At 36.5% G+C, this 14,167-nt stretch overlaps 1 protein-coding gene across 1 annotated transcript; it reads left to right on the forward strand.

The window, feature by feature from the left end:
- Nucleotides 1–5,828: 5,828 nt before the first annotated feature.
- On the forward strand, nucleotides 5,829–13,682 carry LOC120123226 (O-fucosyltransferase 6-like). The gene is made up of 10 exons (XM_039142155.1): nucleotides 5,829–6,053; nucleotides 6,176–6,217; nucleotides 6,366–6,456; nucleotides 6,799–6,875; nucleotides 6,960–7,048; nucleotides 7,133–7,316; nucleotides 7,582–7,763; nucleotides 7,957–8,059; nucleotides 12,643–12,974; nucleotides 13,061–13,682. The coding sequence occupies exons 1-10, from the start codon at nucleotides 5,841–5,843 to the stop codon at nucleotides 13,494–13,496; spliced, it is 1,749 nt and encodes a 582-aa protein (XP_038998086.1). The 5' UTR covers nucleotides 5,829–5,840; the 3' UTR covers nucleotides 13,497–13,682.
- The last annotated feature ends 485 nt before the right edge of the window (nucleotides 13,683–14,167 follow it).

The following is a 14,167-nucleotide window of genomic DNA, read 5'->3' on the forward strand; positions in this document are numbered from 1 at the left end:
TAAGAGAGAAAAGAGAGAAAAAATTTTCTCTCTCAGATAAGAAAGAGAAGAGAAAGGAAGAAATGAGAGAATGGCCCGTAGGGCCAGTCGGTTTTGGGTATTTATACCCCTTCCCAAACGACATCGTTTTGGGAGGGGTATATCTGTAATTTCGTGCATGGCCAAACCCTTTCCGCAGCCATCCTAGTTTGTAATCCTTACATTTTAGTCACTAAAGCAAATTTTAGATCCTTCTAATTGGGTATTCGAATTTTATATATATGTATTTTAGTCCTTAATCGTAATTATAAATATTTTAGGTAAATTACTGATTTAATCCTTTAATTTTAATAATTAATTTTTTAATCCCGAATGCATTTTTTTTAATTTATTTTAATATGATATTCGAATTTAAGATAATTTTATTTTAGTCACTAATTTTAATACTTTAAGTTAATTACTAGTTTTTTTATTTATAGTTTTAATTTCATTATTTTTAATTATTGTTTTATATTTTATTATTATTATTATGTATAAATATATATATAATAAATAATATATGTTTATTTATTTATTAAAATCCTATTTATAAATTTAATCTTATAAATTACTTTTAAGAAAAATAATCATATTTTAAAAATATATTTATTTTTCAATATTAAGAAAGGGTAGTCTTAAAGCAACTGGATGTCCATTTTTTGATATTTTTAAATAAATAAATATTTTACTTTTATAAATTATATTTTTTAATATTTATTTTATTAATATTTATTTATTTTTTAATATTGAAGGAAAGAACTGTCTTAAAGCACCTAGAAGTCCTTTCCTAATATTTCTAAGTAAATAAATATCTTATTTATAAAAATATATATATTAATATATTTTTAAATTTTAAATTAAACAGGATTATAAATTAAATATATCTTCGAATTTTTAAATTTCTAATAATAGAGACAATTTATAATTAATAAGTACCAATTTTGGGCGTTGTAGGGGTGCTAATCCTTTCCTAAACGTAAACGACCACGAATTCATTTTTATTTCTAAAAAGAATGAATTTTTGGTTAAAACGCAGATCAATTTATCTTTTAATCGATGTTTTCTTAAAAACTCTTTTAAAGGATGATTTTTAGGTATTCGACCTACCTGACCCAAAAGGTCGATGGCGACTCCCAAATTATTTTAAAAACCATTTATTCACATCACTTTTCCCGCCAAATAAAAATTCGTGCCCGGACGAAAACCGGTTACGACAACATGACTTACCCGACCTGATATAAGATAAGAAGTTAATTAAAAATAATAATAGAGATGAGGTATTGAAGCAATTATCCATAAAATTATTTAAAGAAATTACACTATTACCCTCGAACCGAGTCAGAGCTTTTCCACCCTTCACCTGAACCTGACTCGACCTTACCTCTTTATAAAACCTAACTTGATTAAACCCAAACCCGAATTTTTTTAAAAAGATCCGACCATATCTAATTAGATCGGGCCAGAATCCATCGATTTTAAATTTTCATCCTTAATTCTATTCGACATGACATGATCTAACCCGATACAATTATAAAATATTTTTACTTTTATTAAGCAAAACGAGAACTTAATTGAGAAAATATAAAAAAAATATTATAACAATTACACGTAAATATATATAACAAAATCATACTATAATTTCGAGTCGAATAGGGTTAAAAAAATTTATTATAAAATTGATCATGAGCCTAAAGACATTATCCTTCACAAAATTCAACTCAACATAGCTCAATTTGTTTTTTATAAAAATGATAATCTTATCGGATTTAAAACCAAATTCACATAAAATATTTATCAATTGCCTTAAATTTAAAAAAAACAATTAACACTTTTTAAATCAAATAATCATTATATAAAAAAATCAACAAAATAACACTTTACTTTGCTATAATAAAATTATTTACGTATTTTACCCAAAATTTTAACACGTCGGTACGAGTAATTAGATGTATCCAAAGATTTTGCCTTCCTTAGGTTGCCATTTTGACCTAATTATAGGTAGATCTATACTCAGACTTGCCTTCCTTGGTTACCTTTAAGTTTATAAAACAACCCATAATTATTTAATACACCAGATTCCTTTTTGCTAATTGCGGCACAGTTCCATTGTGAGTAACCCATTTATTCAATCAACCTCACCTGCCTTTCATTTTCAAATATTAGTATCATAATTAGCCAATTAGGTGCGTATTAGTTTCGTTATATCTAACTAACAATCTTAATCACCTAATTAAAAGTATCAGTTTTTTTTTATATAAAACAAATCATTGTTTGCACTAATTATATTTGATTTTCTAATCGAAAATAAATCTGAATAATAGTGTTTAAACGATTTGAGGCAGATTTTGGGAAAGAAATGGTTAAAGTTGGAGTCGAGATAAAAAAAATCTCATTTAACTTAAATACAACCCCTCCTTTTATTTATATAGGAATAGTTATTATAAAATAAAAATTTCAAATAAAATTGTGTAAAATCTAGACGAAAGGAAATTTTACTCTTTATTTTTTATTAATTACTCTTAAATTTTAAATAAATAAAACATGACGTAATAACAAAATTATCTCTTAATATTTACACAAATGTCATTTTTCCTTTTTCTTTAACTATATATATATATATATATATATATATATATATATATAATATATATATATATATATATATATATATATACTTATAAGAATATATTTTAAAATATTTTTTTAATGATATGATATCACATGTGGATTTATCACGTCAATAGAAAATGTTGACCGTTTGTCAACTAAAGATTCTCATATAATTTTATTCCAAAATAAAATGTTAGAATAAAATACTCCAAAAAAAAAGATAGAAACAAAGTGATCATTCATATAACATTGGGGGATAATTTTATTATTATACCATTAAATATTGTTATTATTATTATTATTATTATTTTGATTAATCAAATAGAACATTATTATTAAACATGAAGACACGTAGAGATAAAATGAAAACCTTCAATTTTTTGGATTGAACCGGTGGGAAGAAAAAAAACCGTGGATCCCATCTCATGTCCATCCAATTTAAAATATTATGAAATAATAATATTTAGAGTTTTCTCCTATTTGGGAGTCTGGCATTACTTTAAATATATCATCTTATAAAAGTAAAAAAAATAGCCATATTACTATTTACTGCCTTATAAGAAACGACTTAAATTAATTACAATTTTATTTATTAATAAATAACTTATATTACTATTTAAAGTTACTGATAATTTAATGTCTTGATATTAATTTAGTTTAAAATATCTTAAAAATTATTTTACAAATGATAATTAATATCTGTATATAAATTTAATATCTTAAATATTTAAAATTATTCTTTATCATTTATATTTTAGCTAAATTTAATTATTTAAAATTTAAAATAAATACGGTTACTTTTATTTAAATATTCAAATAAACATATCAGAGTTTTGTTAAAGAAGATGTTTGTCTTAATAATTAGTAAAGATTCGTTTAATAATATATATATATATATATATATATATATATATATATATTATATATATATATATATATATATATATATATAATATATATATATATATATATCATATTCCTTGAGGTTTACGCGCCATTAGCGTCTGCAACCAAATACTACGGCCAATGACTTCTTTGGCTTATTTAATGAGGGTGCCTCTCCCTGTAGAGATAGTACCGTTGATGGGTCAGCCGACCATCATACTACGGCCAATGACTGCCCTACAAGTAAGATTGGGTTTGAGGAAGTCAAAATGGCTCTTAGAAAGATGGGAAGGGACAAAGCTGTCGGTCCTGATCAAATTCCTATCACTGTGTGGTTGGCCCTAAGAGAAGAGGGAGTTAAGTGGTTGACCAACATCTTTAATATTATTTTTGAGACTGTCAAGATGCCAGAGGAGTGGAGAGAGTCCACGGTGATATCAATTTATAAGAATAAAGGAGATCCCCAACGTTGTGGTAACTACAGAGGTATTAAACTACTCAGTCATACCATGAAGCTATGAGAAAGGGTGATAGAGGCTAGGTTGAGACAAGTTACTAGGGTTTCGGAAAACCAATTTGGATTTATGCCAGGCAGGTCTACCACGGAGGCGATTCATCTACTTCGACGACTCATGGAGAAATATAGGGAAAAGTCTAGAGATCTTCACATGGCGTTCATTGACCTTGAGAAGGCTTATGATAGCGTTCCCCGAGATACGATTTGGAAGACTTTGGTAACGAGACGGATCCCAACTGCTTATATCCGGGCGATTCGTGATATATATTGTAGATCTACTACATACGTCAGGACTACAGTTGGCGACACCGAGACATTCCCGGTGGAAATCGGACTCCACCAGGGGTCGGCTCTTAGTCCTTACGTCTTCGCCTTGATTATGGACGACATCTATTGTGCGACACCAGACGGTGTACCATGGTGTATGCTTTTTGCTGACGACATTGTCCTAGTTGCTGAAACAAAATCTGAGTTGAATAATAGACTGACTACCTGGAAGACTGCTTTGGAAGAAAAAGGTCTACGGATCAATATTGAAAAGACAGAGTATTTATGTTCAAACTTCAGTGGGGACCAAAACGATGAAGATGTAGAAGTATGCATAGAAGGACACGTTCTCCCCTCAAAGGATTGTTTCAAGTACCTAGGGTCTATGATACATAAAGATGGGGGTGTAGATGATGATGTAACACACCGTATAAAGGCGGGATGGCTAAAGTGGAGGGCTGCTACTGGAGTTTTGTGTGACGAGAAGGTGCCTCTAAAACTTAAGGAAAAATTTTATAGAATGACAATAAGACCAGCATTGTTGTATGGATCATAATGTTGGGCAACCAAGAAGGATCATGTAAGGACGATAGAGACTGCAGAAATGAGAATGCTTCGATGGACATGCGGTAGGACTCTGTGGGATATGTCAACAAACTCTACTATTAGGATGTCCTTGGGGGTGGTGCCTGTTTCTGAAAAATTGAGGGAGGGAAGACTACGGTGGTTTGGGCATGTCTTTAGGCGACTACCGTCGGATGCGGTCAGAAGGGTAGAGTCGATTACAGTCGACGGTGCCAGAAGGAGAGGACGACCAAGGCGGAAGTGGGAAGACTGCTTGAGATCTGATTTGATGGATTTAGCCCTTACCGAGGACATGACCTCTGATAGGAAAGTATGGAGACTAAAGACTAGGGTAGTCGAGTAGTGTGGGTCACATCTCTAGGGTGTATCATCTCTGTATTCTTTTAATGCATTTGTAGTAATTTCCATGAATTCTACTTTTTTATACGTTTCTGTTATTGGTATTTATGAAGGCTTAGAACTGGGTTGCTATCGTAGACTTCTGTGTAATATTCTCTTCACTTTTAAATTTAGTCGGGTCTTACGTTTCTGTCTATATGCAGAGATTTTTTCGCATGGATTTATTTGCAGGGATTACTTCCCATTTCAAACGCGCATATAATATTAATGATATTTATGACTGCATATGAATACTGTTCAACTATGTATTTATGTATTTATTTATACATGCTTTGCATTTTATCTATATTTTTAATTTTCTGATTGCCGGAGGTCTTCCACGGAAGCTACTCTCAACCTGACGTTGGGGGCAGCCTACTACCCTACCTCCCCTTACCCCATTGCATATGGGAATTGAGTTTTGTTGTTGTTGTAACCAAATACAAAAGAAAAACAAATAAAATAATTACTTAATTTTTATTTGGAAAAAAATAGTAAAATACACATATATATATATATAAAATGTGAATTTTTGAAGAAAAAAATGACATGAAAACATTAGCTTATTTTCTCTCTGAAAATGAAGAGAACGAGGAGAGAACGTAACAACATCCATCTTCACGGTTCTAACGACTTTTGTATAGGCCTGAACCGGATTCTTTGGCGGAACCGGCAACGTATCTTCTCCTTCGTCTCCTTCACCTCCGGTTGTCTCGTCCTCTTGTTCTTCGCCGTCTCCGTTTTCGCCCCTCCTCCCAACGCCGATAATCATTTCCTTCCTCTGCACTCTTTGGTACGTAGTCACATTCTCGCCATTTATGCGTTTTTTTTCTCCAACTTCGAGAAATAAAATTAATAATGTTTTGTTTTCATTATTTTTTTAAAAATAAATTTTGTGCTTGTTGTTTTGTTTAGGTGAGGAGAGAATCCAATTTTGACGCGGTGTTTCAGGTACCGGTACGATTTTCCTTTTTTTTTTCTTTTATTTATTTTCTACATTTTAGTTTAAGTGCTTGAATCTTAATATCATATATTTGTATTTGAGTTTGATGACTTGTTTGGATCTTAAAATGGGGTTTGATTAATTAATTTTGATGTTGTTTAGGCAAGTGGAGGAAATTTAGATCGTGATTTATGGAGTTCGAGTCTATCAAAGTTCTATTATGGATGCAGTAACGCCTCTAATATGTTTCGAAGTAAAGTATTCCAGTTTCTGAAAGTATTCCAGTTTCTGAATCCTCATTTTTATTATTGTTTCTATTTGATAATTTTTTATTTGGTATCGATACAAATTTTTTGATTTCCTTACCCGTTTGGAATTGGCTTTAAATTGAATACCAGCTCTGTTGTTAAAATTTGTTCTCTGTAAAAGAAGAGTTACTTTTACTTTTTAGGCGTTTCTTCATTTAATGTATAGTTTGTTATATTGTTGATTGGTTTGTACGTTATTAAATTATTAGGATGCTTTCTTCTCGTTTCAAAGCAATTCTTCTTCTTCTTCTTACTATTATTATCGTACTATTTGTTCTATGTTTCAGCTGCTGATGTGAAAACACATCCCAATCGTTACTTGTTGATCTCCGCCAGTGGAGGGTTAAATCAACAGAGAACAGGGGTAAGTTTTCTGAAAAATACCTTATATAGCTTCTGCTTATTGCCTAATGGATTTGGAAGCCAATGTTGATTTCTGTGGCGACAGATTGTAGATTCTGTTGTAGCAGCATATATTTTAAATGCAACTCTGGTAATTCCCAAGCTTGATCAGCGTTCTTACTGGAAAGATACCAGGTCTGCTGTGATATTCATGTGTGATCTTAAACCAGGGGCATTGTTTGCATTTTGTGTTCATATGTGATGGGTTATTTGATGCAGTGGTTTTGCTGAAATATTCAATGTTGACCGGTTCATTTCATCTCTCTCTCTCGATGTTCCAATAGTCAAAGAGCTACCGCTGGTGGGAGGTAAACCTTGGGTACCACGTCGAATGAGTCTTCCAAGGAAGTGCAATGAGAAATGTTATCTGAGTCGTGTTCTACCTGTTCTAATTAAAAAGAATGTATGTAACTCTAAATTTTGTTTATGTACTCTATGTGCTCTGGTTTAAAAGGCTTCGGTGGCTTTTGTGAGCATTAGTCTTATCAAGTTGTAGATACAGTAAATGTCAATTTGATATCAAACCTCCTCATTTTTCATGAAAGAAGATCCTAATCTATCTTTTCAAATGTTGAAGTAACTATAATAGTCGCCTTGAAAATTTTTTCCCATGAAACAAACACAACATTTGGAAACTGACAATTTCCCCATCCTTTTTCCTGATGCAGGCTGTTGAGCTTAGAAAGTTTGATTATAGGCTTTCAAATAGGTTGGAAACAGATCTACAAAAGCTTAGATGTAGGGTGAATTACCATGCTCTAACATTCACAGACCCCATTCTTCACATGGGTAGACTCTTGGTTGAAAGGATGAAGAAGAAAACCAAGCATTTCATTGCATTGCACTTGAGGTAAAGGGTACTCTGGTATTAATTGTTATTCACTCATGACTTTAGATATTGCCCTCTCTTTTGGTGGCCAATAATTGATGAAAGTTGGCTACTGCAATGGCTGTATATTCAATGTTAGATCAGTTGGTCTCAACATATTTACTGTAAAAAAAATGGACTTCAGTAATGCTGGTCGTTTTGTCATTTTCCATAGGTTCGAACCTGATATGCTTGCATTCACCGGATGCGATTATGGTGGAGGAGAAAAGGAAAGGAAGGAACTTGGAGCAATCCGGAGGAGGTGGAAAAGTTTACATGTAAGGCTGTTATGTATGGCTCATAAAAAGTCTCGTTGTGGGGTTACGAATTATGTGGGTTGGGGGTGTGGGGGCGCAGCCCCCGCGGTACGGTACAGGGTTGATTTTGTAATTATGTACCAGGGTTTTCTATTATAAATAGAGATGTAACCTAGACCTAAAATATCATTGAATAAAACTTCTAGCGCCGCCTAGGCACCGAGGACGTAAGCACATTGCCGAACCTCGTAAAATTCTCGTGTTCTTTCGTTTTCTTTACCCGTTTTCGTCAACAATTGGTATCAGAGCTCAGGAGCAAAATTCGAAGTCGCGAAATTCGATGGTCAGGGTAACTTCGGATTATGGCAAACGAGGGTGAAGGATCTATTGGCGCAGCAAGGGATCTTGAAGGCTTTGCGACCTACAAAGCCGGCGTCGATGGATGAGGAAGATTGGGAAGAATTGCAGCAGCGAGCGGCAGGAACCATACGATTATGCTTGGCGGACGAGGTCATGTATCACGTCATGCATCTATCGTCTCCAGACGAAATTTGGAGGAAGTTGGAAAGTCAGTTTATGTCCAAATCCTTAACGACAAAACTGTATCTGAAGCAGCGGTTGTATGGGCTGAAGATGCAGGACGATCACGATTTGGCGCAACACGTGAATGTCTTCAATCAAATCGTTTCTGATCTGGCTCGGCTTGATGTGAAAATTGAGGATGAAGACAGAGCGATGATTCTGTTGTGTCGTTGCCTTCCTCTTACGAACACATGGTGACTACTCTTACATATGGGAAAGAGACTATCAACGTTGAGGAGATTACTGCAGCCTTGTTGGCTCACAACCAGCGGAAGCAGAATGCAGGGGAAAGCTCTCAAGCCGATAGCTTATATGTCAAGGGTAATCGAGATCGTGGACGGAAGCCAGAGAAGGCAGGGTCCGGGAAGCGGAATTCCAGATCCAAATCCAGGGATAAGAAGACGATTCACTGTTACAAGTGCAAGGAGGCGGGACATATGAAGCGAGACTGTCCGAAGTTGAAAAGCAGACCGATGAGAAGCGTGATGGCTCATCCAAGTCTGTGAACGTGGTCGAGGATGATACTCTGATTGCAGTGAGGGTGATATGCTTTCTATTTCACACACAATTGACGGATGCTTGGATTCTTGATTCTGGATGTTCTTATCACATCACGCCAAATAGGGAATGGTTTTCGACATACAGGCCGGTTAATTCTGGTTCGGTTTATTTGGGTGATGATCGATGTTGCAATATTGTGGTATTGGTGATGTCAGAATTAAGATGCACGATGGCTCCGTTCGGACGTTGAGTGGTGTTCGACATATCCCAGACTTGAAGAAGAATTTGATTTCCTTGGGCACTTTGCACAAGAATGGTTTTATCCCTAAGGCTGACGAGGATAGGGATTCGGATTGTTAAGGAGCATTGACTGTGATGAAAGGCAAGATGACTGCAGGGAATATCTACAGATTGTTAGGGAGTACCGTTGCAGGTGGAGTTCACTCTGTTGAGTCCTGTGATGATACGACAAAATTGTGGCATATGCGCCTTGCTCATCTTAGTGAACGTGGTATGGCAGAATTACACAAGAGAAACTTGTTGCATGGTGTCAAAAGCTGTAAGCTCGACTTTTGCAAGTATTGTGTTCTTGGTAAACAGACTAAAGTCCATTTCAAGACTGCGAAGCACACAACTCAAGGGATTCTTGATTATGTGCATTCTGATGTATGGGGGCCTTCCACGACATCGTCTTTGGGTGGATCTAGGTACTATGTTACTTTTATTGATGATTTTTCACGGAAAGTTTGGGTGTATTTTTTGAAACAGAAATCTGAAGTTTTTGAGAAGTTCAAGCTATGGAAAGCTGAGGTAGAAAACCAAACAGGACGAAAAATCAAGTGTTTGCGGTCTGACAATGGTACGGAGTACACAGATTCACAGTTCCTACAATTCTGTAAGGAGCATGGGATTCAGAGGCATTTTACAGTGCGCAAGACACCACAACAGAATGGTGTTGCGGAACGAATGAACAGGTCGTTGAATGAAAGAGCCAGATGTTTGCGGTTGAATGCGGGGCTTCCCAAACACTTCTGGGCTGAGGCTGTTAACATGGCGTGTTACCTTATCAACAGATCGCCAAGGGCATCGCTGGCTGGGAAAGTTGCAGAAGAGGTATGGACTGGTCATGATGTTAGTTTTGATAACTTACGGATTTTTGGTTGTCCTGCTTATGTGCATGTACCTGCTGATGAGAGATCCAAACTTGATGCAAAATCGAAGGAGTGTATTTTTCTGGGTTACAAGAAAGGTGTCAAAGGATTCAAGTTCTGGGATCCAGTTGCGAAGAAAGTTGTGATTAGTAGATATCGTTTTTGATGAACAGTCTATGTTGCAGCAGAAGCAAGACACGACAGTGGTAGATTTCGAGCAGTTTCCAGTTGAGAAACCAGAAACTTCTCAACCGACTTCTGGTGGTTCCACTACGGATGATTTGCAGGATTATAGTCTCGCCAGAGACAGGGTGAGACGGACGAATATAAAGCCTCCGAACAGATTGGGTTTTGAAGACTTGGTATCTTTTGCACTTACTGTTAGCAGTGATCCAGTTACTTTTCATGATGCCGTTACTAGTCAGGAAACGACAAGTGGATGGCAGCCATGGTTGAGGAGATGGAGTCTTTGAATCACAATCGCACATGGGAGTTAGTTCCCCTTCCTGAGGGTAAGAAGCCGATTGGTTGCAAATGGGTGTATAAGAAGAAACCAGCAGTAACAGAAAAAGAGGGGAGAAGTTCAAGGCTCGTTTGGTAGCGAAGGGTTTTTCACAGCAGAAAGGAGTTGATTATGATGAAATCTTTTCTCCTGTGGTCAGGCACACTTCAATCCGAGCAGTACTTGCATTGGTGGCTAGTTGGGATTTGCATTTAGAGCAGATGGATGTTAAAACTGCTTTTTTGCATGGTGATTAGAGGAGCAGATCTACATGCGGCAACCTGAAGGTTTCACTCAACCTGGAAACGAGAATTTAGTTTGCAGATTGAAGAAATCTTTGTACGGGTTAAAACAGTCTCCGAGACAGTGGTATAAACGGTTTGACTCCTATATGATCAAGATTGGCTACAACCGATGTGAGTATGATTGTTGTGTCTATGTTAGAGCCTTGATGATGGTTCTTTATTTTTCTATTACTGTATGTTGATGATATGTTGATTGCTGCGAAGAACATGGATGATGTTATCGGTTTGAAAACTTTATTGAGTCAGGAATTTGATATGAAAGATTTAGGTGCTGCAAAGAAAATTCTTGGAATGGAAATTTGCAGGGACAGAGACTCAAGGAAACTGCGGCTATCTCAACGGGGTTATGTTGAGAAAATGCTAGAAAGGTTTGCGATGAGCAGCGCGAACCAGTTAGCACTCCATTGGCGAATCACTTTAAGCTCTCATCAGAACAGTGCCCTAAGACAGATAAGGAAGCTGAAATATGGCAAAGGTTCCGTATTCTAATGCTGTTGGCTGCTTGATGTATGCGATGGTATGTACTCGTCCTGATTTAGCTCATGCTGTTAGTCAGTTTGTAAGTACATGTCTAAACCTGGTAAGCAACATTGGGATGCAGTCAAGTGGATCTTTCGGTACTTAAAGGGTACTGTGGGACATGGAATTATTTTTGGGAGTCAGCGGGATAATCCTTTGGTTGTAGGATATGTGGATTCAGATTATGCAGGTGACTTGGATAATAGAAGATCTACGACAGGGTATGTGTTTACTCTTGGTGGAGGGCCTATTTGCTGGAAGTCTACTGTTCAATCTGTCGTGGCACTATCTACACTGAAGCTGAATACATGGCAGCGGCTGAAGCTGCAAAAGAAGCTTTATGGCTTACTGGTTTAGTGAAGGAGTTGGGTGTTCAACAAGGTGGAGTTCAATTGCTTTGTGATAATCAAAGTGCTATTCACTTGGCTAAGAATCAGGTGTATCGTGCTAGAACTAAACATATTGATGTAAGGTTCCACAAGATCAGAGAGTTGGTTGCATCTGGAGGTTTTGTTTCAGAAGGTACATACTGATGAGAATGCCGCTGATATGTTCACCAAGCCAGTTACGACAGACAAGTTCAAGCATTGCTTGGACTTGTTGAATGTTTCGAGTTGTTAAAGAAGCAAGGTAACCCAACCCACATTGAAGTTTCCAAGGGGCAGGATATTCGCCAAGGTGGAGATTTGTTATGTATGGCTCATAAAAAGTCTCGTTGTGGGGTTACGAATTATGTGGGTTGGGGGTGTGGGGGCGCAGCCCCCGCGGTACGGTACAGGGTTGATTTTGTAATTATGTACCAGGGTTTTCTATTATAAATAGAGATGTAACCTAGACCTAAAATATCATTGAATAAAACTTCTAGCGCCGCCTAGGCACCGAGGACGTAAGCACATTGCCGAACCTCGTAAAATTCTCGTGTTCTTTCGTTTTCTTTACCCGTTTTCGTCAACAAAGGCCATTTGAACTGTTAAAATACACATATTTAAACCTGAATAGCTTCTGAAAGTATTTGAACATGTTTATTTCGACATGAACGTGCAGTCGAGCAACCCCGCAAAGATGAGAAGGCAAGGGAGATGCCCGCTAACACCGGAGGAAATCGGTCTAATGCTGAGAGCATTGGGTTTCGGGAGCAATGTTCACATATATGTGGCGTCGGGTGAAGTTTATGGAGGTGTCGAAAGGTTAGCTCAGCTCAAAGAACTCTTTCCTAATTATCATTCAAAAGAGACTGTGGCCACTAAGGAGGAGTTAGCACCATTTTCGAAGTTTTCCGGTCGTATGGCTGCACTTGATTACATCGTCTGCGACGAAAGCGATGTTTTCGTCTCGAACAATAACGGAAACATGGTTAGAATGTTAGCCGGTCGAAGGTAGGCAGGCAACTTTACATAAACCACATAGGCACAACACACTTGTTTGGTACCTTTGTTTTTGAATATGTTCTGTCTATTTACAGGAAATACTTCGGCCACAAACCAACAATTCGACCTAACGCTAAGAAGCTGTACAAACTGTTCTTGGCCCGAAACAACATGACGTGGGACGAGTACGCCTCTCAGGTTCGAATTTTCCAGACCGGGTTCATGGGAGAGCCGAAAGAAATGAAACCCGGAAGAGGTGAGTTCCATGAAAACCCGTATAACTGTATATGTGAGGCCGAGGGAACCGAAACATTAAAAAAACAAACCCCTGAGGATCTCCATGAAATCGAGAACAATATCAGGGATGCTTCTGAAACTGAAGCAATCGATGAACAAGAGACCACTGAGGACGATCCCGATTGGACCGAGGTCGAATATTTAGACAGTAACACTAAAGAACCGCCCGATACGGACCGCAACGTGTCGAACAAACAAGAACAACCTGAAGTGGAAGAGTTATTTTCAGACTAAAACCGAAGTTGAAGAGGTTGGAAGAGTCGGTTATGAATTACATGTTTTTTTTTTCACCCCTCAGATTCTTTGGCATTCTTTTTTACGATCATATACAATGGGGGAATGGAGGTTGCTGCCATGGACAAAGATTTTCACCGTCTCTATAGATAAGAACGGCAAGGCCGGGGCAGCCCGGTTTCTGTAAATTAGTGTCTTGTGTTTATAATATTCAATTGTACCTTGTGTTTGTATATTTGTATATACATCATTACAGATATATTTGTATACACCCGTTTTTGTCCAGATTTTTTTTTATTCTATTATTATTATTATTATTATTAAATTATTACAAATTTACATCTTTTGTAGACTCAACCAGTGACCCAATTACGAAACCCAGAAGCCAGCTGAAGCTACTCAACAACCCAGGTTCCGCCTCAGATTCGACCCCCTCAGGCCCATTAGATAACCCAATAGATTAGGGTTTTATTACAGATATATTTGTATACACCCGTTTTTGTCCAGATTTTTTTTTATTCTATTATTATTATTATTATTATTAAATTATTACAAATTTACATCTTTTGTAGACTCAACCAGTGACCCAATTACGAAACCCAGAAGCCAGCTGAAGCTACTCAACAACCCAGGTTCCGCCTCAGGATTCGACCCGCCTCAGGCCCATTAGA

This window comes from Hibiscus syriacus, unplaced genomic scaffold (genome assembly GCF_006381635.1).
Source record: "Hibiscus syriacus cultivar Baekdansim isolate YM2019G1 unplaced genomic scaffold, ASM638163v2 tig00110391_pilon, whole genome shotgun sequence".
Classification (NCBI taxonomy): Eukaryota; Viridiplantae; Streptophyta; class Magnoliopsida; order Malvales; family Malvaceae; genus Hibiscus; species Hibiscus syriacus.